A 22,966-nucleotide genomic window follows, 5' to 3' on the forward strand; every position below is an offset into this window, starting at 1 on the left:
TATATATATATATATAAGTTAATTTATTAAAATTAAAAGTTAATTTACTCAACTCTGCTTATAATTATAATTTGTCACAGAATTATAATATTTTATTTATTATTATACTTACATTGATTACATTTTAGAATTTCAAATTTATGAAATATTCGGTATTTGATATTTAAAATATCAAAAATTTTTAATATTATTTGAATTATATTATCATTGTAGATAGAGAGAGAAGCGCACACTTTCTTTCTTTCTCTCTCTTTCTCTCTCCAGTACATACTTCCTACGATTTCATATGGAAAGCCCGCGTAATTAAGGTAATTGAATTAAATTTTGACGGTGATTCGCAAGAAGACGATGTATTTTTTAATGCGATCTTTATCCGCCCGCGATTTCGATCAGAGTCTAATTTAAGGCTTAAGAACCCGAGCGACAGTTTGTTCTTTTTGGGCCATATTTTTGGGCCGTGGTCCCGCAGACGGTCGCTCGTCATCTGTCAGGCAGGCGTCGGCCGACGGGTTCGTTACGCTCTCATCAACGATTACACCTTTGCAGTTTTTATTCACACTGGCGGCGGCGGTCACGGCATGGCCCTCGTTCGAAGGTCACGGTCTGCATGATGAACCGAAGCTCATCTCGCAATCGGTGCATCTGCACGAGGTGCCGACCAAGATCATCAAGGTCACCAAGACGGTAGCTATCAAGGTTCCCGTACCGTATCCCGTTAAGGTGAGTAGTCGTGGCTTCATGGAAAACGAAAGTTCACCAATTAACGGCTCGAAAGTGACGGCCGGCTTTGCGAATTCACTTGTCCTTATCTATGGTTAATTGAGCTACTTGGAGAGTAAAAGTGGTTATCAAAGAATATACGTTCGTTATGTACGTGTGAAAACATGAAACAATTAGCGTGTGAAAGAGGAAATTATTAACCCGCGACTTTTTACGATTTTGCATCGAAATATTCGCGAGACATGAAACCTGAAATTGGCGGAAAAATATTTGAAGAACTATTTTTTTCTTGATCAAACGTCAGTGCCGCGAGATGCGTGAATATTTAAATAGAGAAAATAATCCACGACACTTACATTTTATGAAATCTAATTGCACCATTAAGTTTAAAATTATTCAAATTTCGCTTAAGGTTATTAGAATTTCGAGATTCGATATTTTAGCAAACGCGATTAATGGTGTCAATATCGGATATCCGATTGCTCGGTCGTTGTGAAAGTTATTAGAATACTTGAATATCATGATTAATATTTCGAAATGAAAGATATAATTAGCTAATGTAAAGTTAGTTGCTGCAGAAATCAATAATAAACGACAGGTGGGTGTTACTCGCAATTTTTGATTCCAGGTAATCGGATAATTTACTTTCATTTTTATTTCAGGTTATTTCAGGTAATATACATATAATACTGGATATTTTCTGTATACATATACATATATGCTCCGTGATATGTAAATAACATCCTGTATATACTGCATATATATTTTACATGAAGTGGATATACATTACGATATACAGGCCTGACGTAAATCGTGTCAATTACCATGTACTTGTAGTTTAGATCAATATGAAAAAAAATCCTCTACCGTTTTGCATATAATCATGCAAAATTTTGAATTAATTATTGAAAATGGTCACAGACACAGAGACTTCTTTAATTAATAACTCCAAAATTTGCATGGTTATTTGTAAAATGGTAAAGAACTTCTTTGTTCAGAATGGCCTAATCCACAAATATATGACAGATACGTACGGCTTGCGTTAGATATCCTGTATAGTAAGTACATACAGTGATGTATTTAATATCTATATACCTCGCATTATATAGGGTGTACGAAAAATTTCGAAACCCCTTGACATTTCGGGAAATAAGCATTTTTGAAAAGAATCTTCCATACAAAAATTGTCAAGTTTTAAGTGGTACATTAGATGCACCAGTTAAAATGATACAACTTTCGAAACATTTGGAACACTTTTTGAAAAGATTGATTTTCCGAAATATTAGAGTTCCGATACTTTTCGTACACCTGGTATATATCGATCGTATATTCATGTATATAGATATACATGTATATAGATGTATATAGATGTACATGTTTTGTAATATACTTAAATATATGTTGTATGCATGTTATATGTACATCTGTTAGTTAGAAAGTTTACCACAGTGCACCACAGATGTACATACATTGTACATCTAATATGTACCAATGTACATACGTAGAATTTGCAATGTATATCAAAATGTTTTGTGGATACTTGAAGATTACGTACTCAAATTTCTCAGGTGTTCCTGAGCGCCTGAGTATCAATTTAAAAGTTTCTATGGCACCTAAGTAGCGTGATAAATGTTTAGATTATCTCAGAAAAATGATAAAAATAGGAAGCTATGAAAAATTGGAAAACTATAAAAAATAGAAAAATAAAAGATAAAATCAGATCTGATGCAAAAGCAATTGTTGCGAAAATAAATAACAATTAGTAAATATATATTATCTGTGATTTTTTGTCTCAAATTTACGGAAGGGGAGAAAAAGATATAAGGAGAGAAAAATATCTAAAAATGAGAAAAATATTTGTCCGGTGTGTAATAACTGATAACTTAAATCTTAAACTGATTAACTCAAATCTTAAGTTCTCTTATTTGAATCTAAATTCTCTTATAATTAAATTTTACTTTACTTTAATTACGTTATATTTAAATATTTTTATTTAAATTTCAAGAAAATGTGTATCTTCGCATTTGACGAAAATTCTTCTCAATATAAAAACAATATTAACGTAAATAAATACACGATTAATACTCGTCGAATGAATATTTTCTATTCTCCAGATGTTTTCGCTCTCGGTGTATCCAAGATACCCGGCTGATATCCGTGCACTTGGCCACTCGGATAACAACTGGGTCACCAAGATATAGAAATTGCTCGGTTCGTACCGACTAAGCGTGACGCTTTCGAACGCACCGCAAAAGAAAAGCGACGGCAGCTTCACCGTTTTGCTCATCTAACCGCGACCGCGATCGCGTCCCTCTCTCCGTTTCAGGTGCCCCATCACATTCCGTTTCCGGTGCCGGTGAAACATCCCGTGGCGGTTCCGGTGCCGCAGATAGTGAAAGTGCCGCAGCACGTGCCCGTGCCGGTGGAGAAGCCGGTGCCGGTGGAGCTGCACCAGCAGGTACCGCTGGTGGTGTCCAAGCCGGTGCCGATACCGCATCCAATCCCGGTGCCGCATCCGATCACGCTCACCAAGCCGGTCTTCATTCCGGTGCCGAAGACGATCCCGATCCCGCAATCAGCCCACGACAACGTCGGAGGCGGCGGCGTCAGCGGGGACGACGAACACGTCGGCCACGAGACTAACTACGGTAGCTACACCGTGAACGTTCCGGGTCATGGAGCGGTGTACGATCAGCGGGGCGACGATCAGGCGCATTTTCAACCCTCCCAGCCCGACTACTCGGGTCATTAACTTTCGAAGTGTGACGAACAGAGAGACGGGTCGGCGGGCGATCGGATGACGACGAGGGAGCGGCGGGTCCGAAAGAAGCGACGGCAATCATTGGCGAGGTTACGAGCTGATCGTCTCGAAAGCGGTCCGAGCGAAACGTCAAAATGCGAGTCGAGTAGGTGCGCGACAGCGACCGCTTCTCTTGGAAACTTGACTCGCGCCGCTTTCGTGATCGATCGCTCGCCAAGTGGCGTCGTCCTTCGCAGTTGTATCGGATAGTCCGGACAGCGCCGACTTCGTCGGCGATCTGGGAGAGAGGAGAGGAGAGAGCGCGAGAGAGAAAGAGAAAGGAGGATAAGGAAAGGGGTGTGGAAAATTCGATAGAGAGTTAATTTAGTGTGTAAAATCGGGAGGGACGATAACGGAAGTCGCGGAGACAGCGATCGAAATGCGCGAGGATTTCGTGGGCGAATTTTTTGCCAGTCGCAGTCCGCAAAGTCGTGCGACTCCTTCGAAATCACGTATTACACTTTTAATCTGAACATTTTCATCCGTAAATCTCAGAGATCGCGATCGGAACACGCGAGGATTTTATAAACGAGTCTTCGTTTGAATTAGCGATGCAAGAATTGTATCATGCGTCGGCGCGTTTAGCGCTAAACGCGCCGACGGGACGCGGTCTGCGATTTCCTTATCGCCGCGAATGAAATTTTCAATCTGAAAACTTTCCAATCCACGAAGATCGTACGACGAGTACTTCGTTTTCTCGACGACCGTCATATTCCTGTCAGCGCGACTTTAAAATCTAGGAGCTTTCAGCGGATGCTAAAAAGTCACATGTGTGACACGCATACACATATTTTTATGTATATAGACAAGCAAGTTTTCCCCGAGAGGAATGTTGAGTTTTTGTTTGCGATATTGCGATGTTGAACTGTTGATGTTGCGATCGTTTTCTAATAAAAAACGTCTTCACACACTGCAATCGCGTGTCTTCCTTTCCCCACGTGTTCCTCAGCCTCTCCTCGGTACCGTTGTCGTTTCGTTGTTCGCCCGAAGCATCCCGTGCATCCGCGAGTACGATTGCGATACCTCCTGGGGCAGCTGCGCCTCGGACATTCGCTTCTTGTCCGACGGGAATCGCTTACATATCGCGTACGCCGGGCACATCTCGACCGGTATGCGCGCCGCATGCAAATCCCATTAATCGCGTGCGCTTAAAATGTCCCCGTTCTCCGTTTAATGAACGTTTCACCGCAATCATGTAACCGCTTCTCTCATGACGCGACCTTACATTTCGCTTTCGCGCTCACGAATTAAGCGCGCGATCCCGATCGCGCGAATCCCCGCCCAGAAATTATCGCTGCTCCAAAAACGACTATATTTCGCTCGATCGGGCCCGCTGCTTGCGCAACGCGCGTCGTTGGTCGCTCACATCTCTCTCGCGCGCGTTTTATCCATTCCACATATTTCCCCATTCTGCGTGTTTGTAAACCCACAGAAATATCAAGTGCTACTTAATTAGTATCCGTTAATTACAATTATTTCTTGTCAAAAGACGAGTCGAAAAATCTCTATTTTCTTTGCAAGAATTAACAAAATAGTAATTATTAAGGGAATTTAAAAAACAAATTTATATTAATATATAATCAATATTATAATATAGAATATATAGTATATATAGTATATATAATATTAATATTATATTAATATTATATAATTAATATATTATAGCATTATAGTATTAATTATGATAGATATGTACTGGAAATTTTTTATTTGTAAACCATGAGCCAGACAAGATATGTGATGTGGGTTTATATAAAAGGCGGCGCTGATTGGCTGAATTTTATGCAATAACTAATCACTATTTCATCAAAGTGTTAATAGTCGATACTTAAATCTCGTCTCACATGAGGTACTAAAATTTGAATTCAGAGTTAGATCCAAGCTTTTCAGTTGAATTACATTACACGATACGCGTGACGTTATATTTCCACAGAAAAGAAATAGTCTGAAATCAACGATAAATATTCTCCCACATAAGCAAAAATATTATAATATTGTCAGCAGATCATTAGTCTTGAATTGAATGCAAGTAATACTTACATCAATACTAATTCAATCGAATCGAGACTAAAGATCTTCCAAGAAGATTATAATATTCTTGCTTGTACACGAGAATATCTATCATTGATTTAAGACTAACCTTTTCCGTGTGCGATCGCTGAAAAACCGAAATCGAACTCTGAATTCAAATCCGAGTTTCAAGTTAACTACTGCTGACCCCAGTATCGGCCGGAGAAAATGGCCGGGAATGTTTCGAATAGATTTTTAACGATGAATATCGCTGTGTAATTATAGCGAGCGCTAATTGAAAACGTTGTAGCTGCGACGGATGAGAACGAGACGGAGGAGAAGGACAAGCCGCTGCCGCGTTCCGTACGAAAAACTTTATTTCGATGATGAACAATCGGTACAGTGAGATTACAGGTGGAAACATACGCGGAGCTAAAGGTAGTCACAGGTGACGATCGGAAGCACCCGATCGTGATTCGTGGTAACGTCTTTTCGCGCGGTGGCCGGAGGACGCTCTCCTCCTGCTCGTGACACTTCACCGGTCGCGGGACGAAGAGCCGACGAGAGGAAACCGGCCCGGGGAACGAGAGGAGGAGGAGGGGGAATAGGAAGAAGAAGTAGACGGGGAGAAACGCGGATTCGTCGATAGAGAATCGTCGAAAGCCGCGGGAGATCGTCCGTGAATGATCGCGAGAACGGAAGCACTCGACAACACCCGGGCGCTAGTCGTCGGTCGGTCGGTTTTCCGCGATCCTCCTCCGGGCACTCTCCTCCCTCGAGAAGGATCCCTTCCCATGGGGAAGAGGAACGCGGCTTGGCATCTCGCGGCGACGGTGAGGTCGTCGGGGATGAGCGTCGCTCAGGATCCGCGATTCGCGTCGCTCCTGGAATTACCAGCCGGAGTAGCCGCCGTAGCTGCCGTAGCCGCTGTAACCGCCGTAGCCGCTGTAGCCGCTGTATCCGCCGTAAAGACCGTTGTAACCGAGGCCGGAGTGCACCTTCTCGACGACGAGCGGCTGCGCGACCGGCACCGGCACGTGCTTCACCACGGGCACGGCGTACGGCTGCGGCACTTTGACGGCGTACGGCGCTGGAACCGGGACCTTGACGGGCACGCTGTATGGCACGGGCACCGGGCGGTCTACCGGTACCGGGACGTGCTTCGTCACTTCCACTGGGTAGGGCTTCGGCACTTGCACCGGGTAAGGACGGTCGACCGGCACGGCGTACGGCACCTGGATGGAGAATTGCGCTGATCAGACACGAGAAAATGCTTACTGTGCGTTCAATTAAGCTGTACTCGTAGTCAAGTATTTCGTGAGTTTGCGTACATCCGCAACTACATTGTAGATTCATAATAAGCACATAATTGATTCAGAGTATATTAAGAGGGTTAGTATTTTAATAAAGAAGAAAAATGTTAAAATAAAACAAACTTTTGTTTGCTCATTCGAATTAGCCGAATTTAAGTTCTTCTCGATAAAGTCTATAATATCCTTGGAAAGACAATCAATTCTTCTATCGAGTACATAATAATGAGCTTTTGTAATATTCGTGATGAGTATGTTTATAGTTATTGCAATTTGCGCGCGAGAGCCCTTAAGATCGTGGTATTCGGATAAATATAAGCAGCGAGATCTGAGCACGCACGGATTCGGCGCGTTAAACGGTCTCGACGTCGATCGTGTTAAAAATAAATAACGTTGCGAAAATAGAAATAAATTACGGAAAGAGATAAATGTGAATATATAGAAATAAAAATAGAATAAATACCCAAATATAAAGAAAGAAAGTTAAAGATAATTATAAATGGAAAAGTTACATCGAAATTCCAATATATTACATCTCAATATTAAATGTATTCTATATCGGGAAACATGGATGGTTGTTTTCTTCGCTTGTAATGAGAAGAAATTTTTGAAAAAAATTATTCTTCGACCGTGAGAAGAATAGTCGAAGAACTGTGGCTGGTCAATTTGCGTGCCACTTGCGTTTTTCTGCGTGCCATGGGCCCTGCAATTTTTTTAGAGATCGACGAACTGTCAAAACACGACAGAATAAACGACAGCGATCTCTTTTGCGATCGACGTATGAGAAGCATTTCTCAACGTTTCTATATATATATTTTAACCTTCTACCTGTGAATGTTTTAAATGAAACACTGTCGGTAAATATCGGCGAGACGGGAATCTAACTAGCACGAGCCAGATACAGAATCGATAATGCCGGAGAGAGAGGAGAAGGACTAAGAGTTGCAGAAGCCGAAGGATATATACTGCGCAGGAACACGTCGGTCCGCATCGAGGCCACTTTCGATCTTTGTAACTTGAGGCGGATTTAATGCCGAGAGCGAGAAAAAGAGAGGAAAAAGCGTGGGATCTCTCTCCTTCTCTCCCGAGTCAAGCCGAAGTATTCGCGACCTTTGGGTTCAGCGAAGCGTGATTAGGAGCGCGAGATCTTCGATACATCGCGGTCGCTATTGCGAATCAGTCACCTCGATTCAGATATATACAATTCGCAACAATTCGCGACGAAGCCTTACCCACGCGAATCTCGATAAAAAAAAACCCCGGCGTCTTTCGCGTCTTCTAATACCAGCGGCGGGATATCTAGCGTTTTCCAGCCTGAGGCGCAGACGGACGGACGGATAACACTCCTCTCGGATCGATCGATCGGTCGATAGATCTCGCCGCCTCGGGAAAAACCGAGCGTCGCATGAAGCCATTACTTCTCCCGTCGAGTCGCGATCTGCTAATTGCCGCGTTTTCTTCTAATCGCCGCGGCTTCCAGTAAATCGACTCTCGACGGAGCGCGGATTCCTCCGTTCATTTTTTCCTACCTCCCCCTGCCGCCAGCCCCCGCTGCTCCCTTCGCCCTCGAGAAACGAGAAAATGAGAAACGCGCCCGCTAACGACGCTCCCGGCGCGTTTATGTTACGCGTAAAGATCACGAAATGCCGCGGCGTTGTACCTTAACGGGCACCGGGACGTGTTTCTCGACGGGCACGGCGACCGGTTGCGGCACGGGTACGGCCACTTCCTTCGTCAGGACGGTGGAGACGCCGTGGCTAACGCCGATCGGAAGCGACGAGTAGGTGCTGAGACCCAATCCACCGAGACCCAATCCACTGTAGCCGCTGTAGCCGCCGTAACCGCCGTAGCCGCCGTAGCCCAACGCGCTGTAGAGGCCTCGCTTCTCTTTCTTCGCGTCTGTCTTCACATCGCTGTTCTTCGCATCCTCCGCGAAGGCGAGTGCCACCAGGCCGAACAGAAGGATCAGCTGCGAGCAGATATAAACGAACAGGTAAACAGCCGAATGGACAGGCGGATGTGGAGAAATACGATTGGACAGGTAGACAGATAGGTAAATAAATAAATAAATGGATAAATACGCAGGTGGATAATTAGCTAGATGGATCTATGAAGATTGAAGTAAAATCAATATAAGCATGCAAACAGGTGGATAAACGGACGAATGAATAGGTAAATGTACAGATAGAGACAAAGAGGTGGATGAATAAATAGAGAGAAAATCAAATAAGGGTAGACGCGTGTAAACAGGTATGTAAGTAGATAAATAAATCGGTAAATATAGATAGGTAAATAGGTAGATGGATAAATAAAAAAAATTCGTGAAACGGAGATCGACGTACATAGGCGTTCCGAAATCATAGTCGACGGATAGAGTAGCACTTAATTGACCAATCAGAACAAAAAGAGCAGAGATTTCTTCATCACGATTGATTAATTCAACGCTACCCTACCCGTCGATAAATAGGTAGATACGCAGATAAGTAAATAGGTAAACAGGTACAGATGGATTAAGCCAGATAGGTAAGTAAGGGAAAAATGAAGCGAACGCAGACATATAAACTGATAGACAGGGACAGACAAATGAAGAAATAGATACAGAGACACATGAACATGCCGATAGACGGCTGGAAAAAAAGAAATCTAACAATGTCGTCGCGTAAACACTTGATTTGTCACGAAGACAGGTCTCGCGGTTCGCGGAGAGAATAGAGATAAATCTCTTATTCGCCGTCACGCACGCGCTGCCCCGGCTTGAGACACGCTACAACCGGACAACGTTAATTAATCCGATGTTAATCGAACGAGAACTCTGGGTCTATCTAGAACTGCGTCGCACGAGGTGGACGAGGAGAGCGAGTTTGGCTACGATCACGAATCGAGCAACGTCAGCGACTAACGTCGCTCCCGGTGTTCTTCGCGGCAACGTCTCCGTCGCTTCACCCTCGCGAGAGCACGATCGCTCCCTCTCTCTCTCTCTCTCTTTCTTTTTCTCCCCTTCCAGAGATCGTTACTACAAGATCCTCTGTAACGATTCTCTTTCTCCTTCTCCTCCTCCTCGTCCTTCGTGAACGATACCGATGCAGCGCGAGAAGGAACCAATCAATACCTTCGTATTCATGATGCTGCGCGAGTTTGCCGGACTCGTTGTGTTCGTCGTGTCCGCGACTGATGAGTACGATGAAGATCCCCCTGCTTTTATACCCGGTGGGACTCGCCCGAGTCGAAAACCCTCAAGGAGAGACCGGCAAAGAGAGCGAGGTGGTGGGCGCGACGGCGACAACGACGGCAAACGGCGACGGTACGGCGCGGGCCCCGGCGAAACACGGTTAGGTGAAAAGAAACCGGGCCCCGCGCGCGCAAAACGAGTAGGGGCCTGCCGAAAAACTCGCGGGCCACTCTTCTCACCGTGCGGCGAGAGAATCGTGCGCGCTCTTGCGAAAGAATCAACCGCTGGCATCGTCGCCTCGCGGTTATTCCGAAGCCGAAAGATCCACGGCGGCGCTCAACCATGGTCTACGAGAAATCACACGGCGGACAAAGGCCCGTTCAATTCGCAGGTATATTCGGCGATTTCACGCGTTTCGCGGGACAATCGCACGTAGAGATTCGCCCGCGTCCGTTGGAAAATGCGCGCGATCTCACGGGCACTTGGAATTCCGAGCGCGAAGACTGAGCGCACGTCTAATCTAGGTTTGGCAAATTATCCGTGCACACAGACGAGGAGGTTTCTTTGGATTTAATATACGCGACTTGGGTTTGTTTAATGTAAACAATATAATTTAATGTCCGATATCGTATTTGTATGAATATGATATTATTTGGAAGTAAATTGTATGTTAAACTGACACATTTATAATGTCAAATGTAATAAATATTTTTGTACGAAAAAAGATATTACTTATCATTTCCTTTTCATTATGCTCATTCTTAGAATGTTGTTAGTGGTTTTGCGGGAATCGTCTTGATTGTGTCCCATTTAATTGATTCAAACAATATTATATTTAGAATACGTGTTTTCCACTGACGGAACTCGAACTCGGAATCTTAAGTCGCCTACTTTACGTATTACACCACTTCTACATTCTAATTATACGTGTATTTTGCACTGTCTAAATTTCAAGATGACGACCTTTATTGAAAATAATTGACAAAATTTGTTTGTAAATTTTAACATACAAAATATGTCACTAGTGATATTCAATAAAATTAACGCTCATAATATATTAATCGACACTGAAGTATGAAATGTGTTATTTTAACATTTTTACATGTTGAATATCGAGAGAGCTTAGCATAAAATATTGAGATAACATAAACACAATATGTTAAATTAACACATAGTTATGTTAAACATTTAACAGAAAGATTTTAACAGGGACCGATTTTAAGACAAGTACAAAACGTTTTTTACTATCTATTTATACGAATCTTTTAATTTATCTATCTACATGTATCTGTCCTCTTCTACTTACTTATATGTTAATTAATTTGTCCATCTATCTATTGTTATGTTTATTTATTTATCTGTCTATTTAACTATCTATCTGCTATTTAGCTATCTTCCCCAACTATTCACTTATCTAGCTATCTAGTTTTTTATCTGTTCGTGTGTTTGTTTTACATAAATATTCACGAATCTCTTTCCTAACAAAGATGTGAGACCTCGAACTCGAATGTGCCAAAGCGTTGAAGCCTCTTTTCAGCGATGTTGATTGGCTGTGTGTCAAAATTTCAATTGTTACGAGTCGTTGCTTAACTTCACTCGCGGAAGTTACGCGTTTTGACAGTAAAAGACAGTAACGGAAATATCATTTCTTTTCGTCGAAATTTTGTCTTATGTCTATTTACATACATTACATACATTTAGTTACATGAACTCAGATTTTTTTCCACATAATAGCAATAATGTCTATAATGCGCGTCTATATTAACCTAATATGTAAAAATACATAATTATAATAATCATATTTCTCGTCTACATTTCTATTGCTTATTTTGTCTCGCAAAACGTCCCTTACACTAGGCGTCGCTAATTGAGCCGGTTCAATCGTCGGATCTTTGTCTCGCGATCGCGTGGAATCGTACCTTCCATCACCCGATTACGCAATCGCGCGCTTTCAGTCAATCTTATAATTGAAAATCCGCAATCGAGTCGAGAAATAAATGAAGATTTAGTTCTCGGCAATAAACGTCTACGAGTGAAATTACGTCGTAAGTCGGAGTTCAACGCGTTCGTTATGTGAAAAAGAGCGACACGGAGAGAAAGAGAAGGAGAGAGAGAGAGAGAGAGAGAGAGAGAAAAGTCTTCTTCGCGAAAAATCGAGGATATCGATGGCGCTAATTAAAAAGCGATAACGACTGGATCTATTGATCCGATTTGAATCAAGTATCTACGCGAGCTCCGAATACAAAGGCAAAGCCGTCGTTTGAATGAACTCTCGGCGTGAATTACTTAATTACTTGACAGAAATGACACAACAATGTTACGCGCCTTGCACACACTCGGCTACCTCTCGCTCGTAAATCATCGCGTCGTTTATTATCACGTAACGAGACTGCGTCTTATTTTCTTCTCGAAGCCGGCGAGGAAGGACCGACAGGCGTGAGACACCGGTCGGGTTCGATCAAGTGCCATAAATTTCAGAGAAAAATCGCGGGACGAGCTGGCGATTCCACATAGAGAGAAGGATCCGCGCAAAGTCGGCAAACGCGCGCTTCACTTTGCGATCTGATATAGCTTTTCCGACTTTTAAAAGGCAAACCAACAATTTTTTTAATATTGATCAAACATAAAAGAATTAAATAGCCAATGAGGGGTTTAATCGCAGTTAATTTTGTACAATTGTTTAATTCTCAAATCTCAACAAGATATTAAATGGTTATCTTATTTATTTAACTTTATTTATTTTGTTTTATTTTATTTTATTTTATTTTATTTTATTTTATTACGAATGAAAGGTGAGACATTAACAAATAAATTGCCTTACTTAAATATTAAAATATGTAGAGAAGATGATATCATAGCCTCATTGAAGGCGAAAAAACATGATCATTGATGTTTTAATATAAAATATTTTTAATATATACGATATATTGAAAATGCGATTTACTCATTTATAATTATTTTTATGTTTCCTTCTTCCCATTCTCTTCTTACATTCATTTTCAAGAGTGTACATTTATTCTCCTTCTGAAATTTACTTGCATTTTTGCAACATTATTTATTTTTAATATAATTCATGTCAAGGACATCTGACGCGACGGTCCCGCGATTCGTGATTCGCGCTCGCGAATCAGAAATTCTTTCCTAAGATTCACCATCACGTCGCACGTGACGAAACGTCCGATGACTCTCTAGGCCGTGTGTTTTTCTTTGTCTCATGCTTTTCGCGAGACGCTCAACAGGGCGGAGTACGAAGGAGAGAGTGAGAGAGAGAGAGACCGGGGCCGCGGCCGGTCGGCTCCTCTTTCCACGGGAGAACCGTGCTATTACCGAAAGTGGTTCGCGTTTTGGGCAACTTCGCGCAATTTCGCCCGTTAATTGGCCCACCTGTCCGGTTCCAGTTCCAGAAAACGTCGAGCGTGACGCGGCATCGTTAATATATATCCTTCTTGACGCTCTCATAGACGAGGGGGCGCAGCTGTTTCAGTCGGCTCGTTGTCGAAAATTAAGTATTACGGCACCAGTTCGCTTGTCATCGTTACGACGTCGAGCGTCGTAACGAGGACTCGCAGAGCAAGACGACACGCATATATACGCACACGGCAGATATTTCAAAAAATCCACATTTATCGGATGACGCAACACACGCGAAGACGGCCGCTCTGACGGTCGCGATTTTGACGCAAAACTCTCATTTTCGAGCAACCGTGAAAAAAGTCATTTAAATAATTAAAATCTTATAAATCACTCTAATGAGTCGATGAAATTCAAAAGCGATCCGGGTATTTTCGTCGCCTATCCGAGAAAGAAAGAGAGAGAGAGAGAGAGAGAGGAAGAGAGAAAGGGATAAAAAAAACGCCGAATGCTGTCTGCGATCTCGTTACATAAAATACGCACGGATAAAACGCGGACGATCTGGCACGGTAGCTAATCTCGATGCCGCCGGCTGCATAACTTATGGGTTTATTTGCGAAACTGGCGAACGCAGACGAGCGTTTATAAGCTATTAAGTCATTAATCGGGCCTCTATTCGAAACAAGTTCAGACGCACGGCTATCGCGAACGGGTCGATCGGTGATTCACGTTCGCGAGACCGCGCGCCGGTTCCGTGACGGACAAACGGATCATCGAATTCAAATTCGATAAATGAAACATCACGACGGAAATTATGGAGGAATGTCTGTTCGGTGGAACACCTCGTAATCGATACGAGTCGCTTTACTTCCGCTGGATCGCTAATTAGCGACAGCCAGAGGGAGAGGGAGATAATATATTTAAATGGTCATATATTCTCGCTTTCTTTCGCCTGTCTCTAGTTTATTATACTTGCAACTCGCAAATTATTGCCGATTATTTGCAAGACACACTCAATAGTCTTTCGTCTGTTTCCTCTTACTTATCTCGTCCACGCGGATCCTCCGCACCGAATTGACGGGAACGTTTAACATTCCTTAGAAGCGGTCAGCCTTCGGCTCCCCGAAATTCTAAAATGTGGTGTCGCCCACGTAAAAAGCAATTAAATGCGGAATGTGAAATTTCGCTATTTCTTTGCTCTCCGGAGAGGCTCCTCCGGCCGCGGTAATCCCTGGAGGATATCTGATCGCTCGTAACTCACGACGCTTCTTTTTATCTCTCCCTCTTTTTTTCTCACTTGGTGTCGCACGGTATATACAAATAAATCGTTTGCGTCACACGCGCTCTCATCGACATTTTTATAGTGATTCGATTCGATCCCGCTTTCAGCACGGCTCGGCGGGGCGCGACGACGTAGAAGTCGTGTGAATTTTTTGCGCGCGGCGATAAAAAAAAGAGGCCTCGTCGATATTACGGTCTCGATCAAAAGCTGTCGGCGCGGCCGTTCGCGTCGAATCGTTAATATGAATATCGCCGGACACGCTAGCTTGATTCTACGATCGTCGTGAAATTCGACGACGCGAGATGCATTTTACGAGCGCCGACGACCTTGTCGCACTCGCTCTCTCCTTCGCGGTTCTTCGACCGGAAATTCGTGAAATAGCTGATGTGGCCCAAATATCGTTGCGACCTTTGATCCCGGACGCTTCTATTTTTTCTTTTCGTTGGCGAGCACGCGATCAAGATACCCGGCTGACGAGGGGAGGAGCAAATATGCGTGAAGACGATTAAAAATCAAAAGACTGCCTCCCAGACGCGAATTCTCGCCTTGAACGGGAGGAGGCGGTCCGCCAAGCCTCGTGATACCGATTCCGAATTTGCATGTGACATTTGTCGGAGCCGGGTTACTTTGCTTAGATGAAACGGGCGGATATACTTTCGTTGAAAAAAAAAATAAGAGAGGGAGGAAGAAAATATGACCGGGATCTTTGCTCGGTGTAGATTCCGAGGTGATTCGTAGACTTACACTTGTTACAGGCGAGCTGGATCGTCGTGAATCCCGCGTCGTCCTTTACCGAAAAGACATCACGAAGAAATCGCGCGGGAAATGTCGGCGATTTGACAAACGCTTCCTAGCAATTTTCCATTTTTACTTACTTTTGCCTTTTTTACTAGTTAGTATTCGCGAGTTAAATTCAAGCCAAGAATATTGTTCTCAGTCGTCTGTTTCATGTGAAAATTTCTCGAAGTATTCACGAATGTACGGAAACGGAGGTGAGTTTGATGAACGGATACATTTCCTCAGCTGTTTGATAATTTACGTGTAGCCTTGGGAAGTGCACGATTGACGCGAACGAGCTACAAACTCTACCCTGGTTTATTGACCACGAAGATGATTACGGGTGCTGAGACGATTTTTGTATTTCGCTTGCCGACTTTAAGAATCAAACTGATTGCGAGCGGCGTCTTCCCTGTTTGAACATTTCAGGGGGTTTCCAGGTGGATTCATAGGAACTCATGTGAATCCATAAAGGATAATAAAAATGCAGGAATTCACATGGATATGCGGCTGGGTGATAGCAAATCAGTGAAGAGAAACATCCTGGTTAGCGATTCGATAAATTCAGATACAATTCGATTTTTATCTCTATTTTTGTATATTTTATTAATTAATATGCGTGTGAATTCAATCTAGAGCGGGAATATTTCGTGGAAATTATCCGTTTGACGTTAGAACTTCTCGAAGGACTCTCGTAGCTGCTCGGGGCAGATCGATGGACGATGTGCTCGCGTGTGCACTTATCGAGCGCGCACAATCGTGACGAGATAATAGCGGCGAATAAAATAGGTCACGCGCGGAATTTGCCCGACATTCAGTGGCTCGATTGCATCTGGCTAATATTGAAGGTGCATCGATCCAGATACACTTTGTACCATATTTATAGGATAATTACATCTACTCGTGTACAAGGCGGCATACTTTTCCACTCCGATCGCAACTACGATTAATATCGCATTTTAATATTGCACGCATGCGCGAGGGTGGCAGTGCTGCGCATTCCTCGCGGATAAATCATATGTTTACTTAATCTCGATTTCGACGCACACTGATCAGCGGAATAGCCTTAACACGCAATGTAACTGGGTCATTGGGATCTTTTAACAGTATATATGCAATACTGATTCACTATTTGCCGATTATGCAAAGATGCAAGAACGTCTAATCAATGATCTGCCACAGTGATGGCTTTGCGTGTTAATACGTCTTGAAACGAATTACATGTAGAATACTGGTTATGAAATATTTGTAAAAAAGATATTCTAGCCATAAATTAGATATAAGGTAGTTACGAAATACTGATTATGAAAAAACGAGTTATAAAATAGCAAAAAAGTTACTTACAAAAAAAGATACTATTAACCTATTTAATTTACGCGCGCGCGAAAATCTTAATTAATTCAAAACTTAATCGCACCATGTTAAGGCTTTCCTGCTAGTAGTATGCATCTTATCGTTCGGATGAATTCTAATTTCTCATGTTATTATTTCCTCGGAATATGGGGGAGATTTGTTTGAAGAATTAATCTACTATCTTGTAATATTAAATCAAATTCTTGTAGCCCAGATTGTACATCGAACATGAGAAACGTCGTACTTACGTTGCGTATGTCATATCACAGAAACACAATCACGATATTTATAATATATAACATTACAAAGCCTAATTGTACTTTACACACATGACTGTTCGATATTCTCGATGCTTCTGAAAAGAATAAATTCGCGAAAGTTTATTGTGGAATTTCTCATTGGCTTCCTGCCAAACGACAGAGGATAATAATGCGAGATTTTTGGTTATTCCCCGATGCAATTCGCGATGTCTAATTATGACACAGACTCGATCGTAAATTACATCTGAGCTTTCCGATCCCGTTGTGCTATACAGAGTGAGGACAAAGTATCGGAAACTCCGAAATATATCTCGAAAAATAGAAGTTTTATAGAAAACTGTTTCAAATAAAAAAACTATAAGGTTCAAACGAATCTATTGATTAATTTTATTAGCTTGATCTTGAGTCCGCCACGAATTTCCCGGGAGTTTCCGGTCTTTCGAAGACCAAGATGCGCGCCCTTAAAAGTTGCATAAATCGGTCCGATTACAACACCGGAAACCGTCGTGTTCCTCTATCCGTGTTCCTCGGAGCCCGTTTGTTGCGCTTGAGCGCGAGATGCGCGTATATGCACGTGTGCCTCTGTGTGTGTGTGTATGTGTTTGTATACTCGTTCGTAGCGATTGCATAATCGCGAGCGCCGGACCGACCGGCCTCGGCGAAATCGCCGAAAATTCCACGTTTCGTGTGCGTACCGCACCGGTTATTACACGCACGTTCGCTTCGCTCCGCGTCACCTCGATATGTACACCGCGCGTTCACCGATGCGTTCTGCATCGCACACGACCTGCATTCGCTTTCGCGTCCTGAAGGCCCACGAGGTTGCAACGCCCGGCTGAAATCGGAACATCGTTTCCACGTTCTTCGCCGCGCGAGAGCCGCTACCGTTGCCGCCGCCACTGCCGCCACTGCTTATTAATAGCCGTCGTAAATCTCGCGACACGCCGCATGCGAGTTGCTGGATCAACAAGCTGAGAATACATGAAATAATCTCTTTAAATTGCCGTATAAAATAATAGATTTTGCGTAGAAAATCGGTAAGTAGAGTTGCCCGAAGTTGACGTAGGCGGAAAATGATATGTCGATCTTGGTGCTTTTTCTCTTCAATACATTTCATAAATTATAACATTGGCTAAATTATAATTTGGTTATAATGGTCGAAAATTGATTATTATTATTGTTTCTATGATTAATTGTCGAAAAGCAAAACAAAAATAAGGAAGGTTCCTGGATATTACGTGTTGAATTTAACAGATATCAAAAGTTGATCCTATAAATATGGTAGCAATTGAGATGCACCGGCGGCAGGATCGTATAACAGGATCCGATATCTGCGATGAGCAAAACGATGCTGGCTGTTAATTGCTAAACATCGGGCGTCTCGTTATTGTCATGCAAATCGGCTCAATCGATGGGGCCGTTATTATGTACGCGACACGTTCCACGCGTAAAGAAAGAAAGTTGTCCGCGTGCGTCCTCAAAATTACACATCCACGTTACGAGGAAGCTTGTCGCCTGGCTTTGTTCCTATCTTCTTTGAGTCACCCATATCAATTGCGTCCGATTAAAGTGGTCACTGTGTCACGCTCTATATACGTGTATGTGCGTGTGTGTGTCGCGATCTTATGTAATTGCGATTTGTATTTCGATATATTGTAGAGAAAATTGGAATGAGAATCGTCGAGTTTTATTCTCAGAGCCGACGGAAACACGCAAGAAACGCGGAGGAGACGCGTTTGGAACGCGAACGATTTTTTGTCCAGTCTTGCTTGCATTCCATGAACCGCCTCAGAAATCTATGCAAATCTTATGCAAGAGGCAGTCTTTTTAAAAATATGCATTCCGTTTATCTCCAAGTAACCCGGACTATTTTACGCAAGTTGATCGTTCACATTCCGCTATTTGCATCGTTATCACATCCCGTATCTGCATTCTTATACTTCGGCTTTTTCCAGAGGTCTCGAAAGGAACGAGGAAATTTCGGCAACGCAAACGGATCTTGGCAAGGTTCGAACAGAATTAATCCGTAATCGAAATGTCGTGATTATGTCGAAATGATCACAATTACGTATAACAATAACAGTAACATATAATCATAATGATAATAATAATAATATATATTGATGGAAGAAGAGAGAGAGAGAGAGAGAGAGGGAGACAAATATATATTATCGTTTAATTACATAATAAAGAGAAAAAAGTAGAGCTAAGTAGAAAGAGATTAATAACTGATATGAAGAAATAATTACCAGAAATAAAATTAAATATTATAACGTGAAACAACAATAACGACGCGCAAAATGTTCTCACACTTTATTGGGAAATATATATTGTAGAAATGATATTTATTAATAAATATTACAAAAACGATATCTATTAACAAATATTGTGAAAATGAGATATTTATCCATGTCGCCAGATCCGAATATATTGAATTAAAATCATTGAAATTAAGTTCTGGCATTTCACGAAATTAGCACGACGAGATCAACTTTCGGACTAAGGGATATTTAAAGAATCTGGTACATACACACGCAGACACACCTTGTAGAAACGGACGAGATTTGATTTTCGTGTTCGGAAACCTACAGCGAGATTTTTCAACGGCGTTATCTATGTATTATGCGATCAAAACGTTCGGAAACTTACGAAATCGGAGAACGAGAGAAACGTGGGTAGAATTGGGCATTTAAATTTCGACTAATCGAAATGAGCCGTTTGCTTAATTGCATGCCTTGTGCGAGAATTGATCTCATAAAGATAGGAACGGTGACGCATAACGAGTAGCAATCGTATTTGTGTCAATGCAGCACACTGCGCTTACACAATCTTTCTTCATTTTGCATTTCTATATAGCAAAAGCTCGGAATAAATTTTCCTTTCTTATTTCTTTTCCTCTTCTTCTTTTTCCTCTTTTTTAACGAAAATGTCACGATGAGATGAAGAGGGGTACTGACAAGACGCTTCCAAAACAGTAGCGATGATATATGGATTTTTGGCTTACGATTATACACGATTACACAATATTGGAGAATTGATTTTGTCTTCCTTTCGTAAACTCACAGACACTTGTTATTTATATATGTAGGGATTTTCATTCACGAATAACGACATTACCTTATAAATGTTCGGTGGACATAATAATTAGCGTCATTTTTAATCGACCATAAACAAGTTGTCGCAGACGAGAGTCGGATGAGATGAAATAACAACTAAAATCGATTTCAAGTACACAAACGAGACTAAACAATCACATAAAATAAATTAGAATTATTAAGAATATATTGCCCATTAATACCGTATTTTTAGTAGCGCATCAAAAGAGCCACTCATAAATTTCGAGCTTATCAGGCAAAATTACGTTTCTACACTTTTATTCCATTATCTAAATAATAAATATTAATTTAAAACAAAGTTGAAGTAAACATATATACATACATATATATATATATATGTATATATTATTACAAATACAAAAACATGATTTATTTTTCTGCTTAATGCTATATCTATATACATCAATTATATATATATATATTTCGAGTATTACTATAAATTATAAACTTTATATCGCTACATTTTTTTCAAAACATAATGATCAATAATTTTGAAATTTGTATATAATGCCTAAATATTAGTTTTTAATATCACAGTAGTTTTTCATTAAAATCTTATTTTTAATTCAGGAGATATTAAAAATAGTAATTAAAAGTAACATGCTAATCTCTCAAGAAATATATATAAAAAGTGTCAACTTTAGTTACAAATATCTCAGCTCTTGAAAGATCAATCTTTCTCTAATTGCACGAACAAGGAATTAGATAATATTTCAATATATAAATAATTCAATTTTCATTGAATTCTTATCAAACTCGTTTCACCCTACAACCTTCTTTAAAGTAGAATAACTTTCGATCTGAATTGCGGTCAAACTTTTGTGAATTGGTGTAATTTCTAAATGCAATGTGGCTTGTAATTTGCAATTTTTTAAATAATTTTTTCCTTATTTTGACTTATGAACAGTACATCCATAAATGAATAAACAATAATCAACAATGCGCACGGAACTTTCGAGGCAAGATCCGACCGTGTCATTTGAAATTGCAACACTCAGGTTGCAACATTCGATTCTACGACATTCCAAATGAGTTCTAAATGATGACTTTTATTGAGCTCGCATAGTTAGCTTTAAATGATTTAACAGGAGCTTTCACGGCTTATTTTCTCGAATTTGCCGATTTTATTGCGTTCTGTTACGTGATCAAGTTACGAGCTCTAACGCCGGAGTGGAATGACAAGTGATGATCGCGCGACGAACATTGCCGAAATTTCACGCGCAACGTGGCGTTTCGCGCGCGTGTCGCAAGCGACACGACTCTCTTCTTCTTCGTCCGTATAGAATTCAGCGTGAACGCGAAAATATCTCGCGCTATATCTTTTCTCCCCGTTCGAAAGACCCCTCATCGTGCTGCTTCTCTAAGGACGACGTTTCTTTCCCACGTCTTTCTGCGCACATTGCGCCATTATTTACGGCAATGCGGACGGCTGTACGACGACAACACGACGAGCGCTTTTAACATTTAAACGAGCTCTATGTCTAACGAGCCAACATACTCCATTCGAGTGTTAGCTAACGCTGTATCAAACTCCGATCAGCACATTGATGTGTCTGTGTGCGTGTGTGATTTTTTAATTTTAATTAGTTCTTATATAATTCCTTCGATTCGTCTTTCGAATCTCTGTGTAGATTTTTACGTAATATCGTATTACAGAAATAACATTCACATTATTATATTTGTATTTCACACTATTATATATTAATTATAACAAGATCCACTTTTTCCCCATTGACTAACATCATCGTAACAATATCGACTCTCTATTTTAATATGACTTCTTAATTGAAAATTAAGCTTAATCTGAAAATTTAAGCTAACTTAATTTTCATTTATTTCTAGAAACTGTAATTTCTGTATAATTTTGTGCGCAATATAAATTATAATTTTATATTTAATATTATTAATATTATATTAATATTATACATGTAATATCTTATATATAATATTTTACTTTTTAGAAAGATATAACATTCACACTACAATATTTTTAATTCAGTATATATATATAACAGAGCCGAACTTATATAATTTTTATATAGTTTATCTCTCACTCTCTCTCCCTCTCCTTCTCTCTCTCTCCTTCTTTTTTTCTTTCTCTTACATATACACATATATTTTATTATTGAGATAATATCTACATTTTAATATTTTCTGATGGATGAAAAGCTATATATATTTCGCGCGATATTCCTTATTCGAGGTGCTGTTGCCATTAATCAGCGGCCACGAGTTTCTCGCGATAAGCCCGATCATCGAAGATTTACCACAGATCGATCGAATTTATGAAAAATCCTCGTCGAATAGACGGTAAGCATTTCCGACGGCGAGCTCATCTCAAATGGAGCGGAATGGGAAGGATCCAATGGATCCAGTTAGCTACCGGCGAGAATTTACGGTCTCCTGTCATGAAAGGCAGGCGCACCTGGACGAGGTAAAACATGGTAAAACGTGGCGCGAAGTGCGAGGTGGCTGGCAACGAGCAAGCACAGAAGCGAGCTGTGATGAGCGGTTGGGCGCAGCCACTTAAATTTTCATTACGAAAGAGCGCCCGACGTCGATCCCGCACGAGTGTTTTGTATCGTTTCGACATTTCTTCCTAAGAGCCCAGAGCAACTGTGTCCGTATGTGATCTGATATCTCGCATTGTGCGCGATTACAACTATCCCGTCCGAAAACAGACGGGGACGGTCCTCTTCTTTTTTCTCCGACGTTGAACCCGCCGATATTGCGCTTCCCGCAACTCCAGGTTCACCTTGACTCTGTAATGCTTCGGCACGGGCGATTGCGAGGCGCGGCACGAAAATAGTCCAACTCG

At 41.4% G+C, this 22,966-nt stretch overlaps 2 protein-coding genes across 2 annotated transcripts in view; one reads left to right on the forward strand and one right to left on the reverse strand.

Moving 5' to 3' along the window:
* The window catches only part of LOC106740598 (helicase SRCAP-like), an 11,806-nt gene extending 8,334 nt beyond the window's left edge, over positions 1-3,472 (forward strand). The window contains exons 2-3 of the mRNA XM_014611788.1: positions 547-720; positions 3,047-3,472. Coding sequence (XP_014467274.1) covers positions 547-720; positions 3,047-3,472 — 600 coding nt within the window. The remainder of the gene's footprint in view (positions 1-546; positions 721-3,046) is intronic.
* Positions 3,473-5,889: 2,417 nt separating this feature from the next.
* Positions 5,890-10,021, reverse strand: LOC106740614 (cuticle protein 65-like). Its single transcript, XM_014611822.1, has 3 exons — positions 9,950-10,021; positions 8,501-8,809; positions 5,890-6,765 (listed from the first exon to the last, which is right to left on the reverse strand). Exons 1-3 carry the CDS (start codon positions 9,959-9,961, stop codon positions 6,421-6,423), a joined length of 666 nt encoding a protein of 221 aa, XP_014467308.1. The 5' UTR covers positions 9,962-10,021; the 3' UTR covers positions 5,890-6,420.
* Positions 10,022-22,966: the final 12,945 nt, after the last annotated feature.

Source organism: Dinoponera quadriceps, unplaced genomic scaffold (genome assembly GCF_001313825.1).
Source record: "Dinoponera quadriceps isolate SergipeBrazil2010 unplaced genomic scaffold, ASM131382v1 scaffold278, whole genome shotgun sequence".
Taxonomy (NCBI): Eukaryota; Metazoa; Arthropoda; class Insecta; order Hymenoptera; family Formicidae; genus Dinoponera; species Dinoponera quadriceps.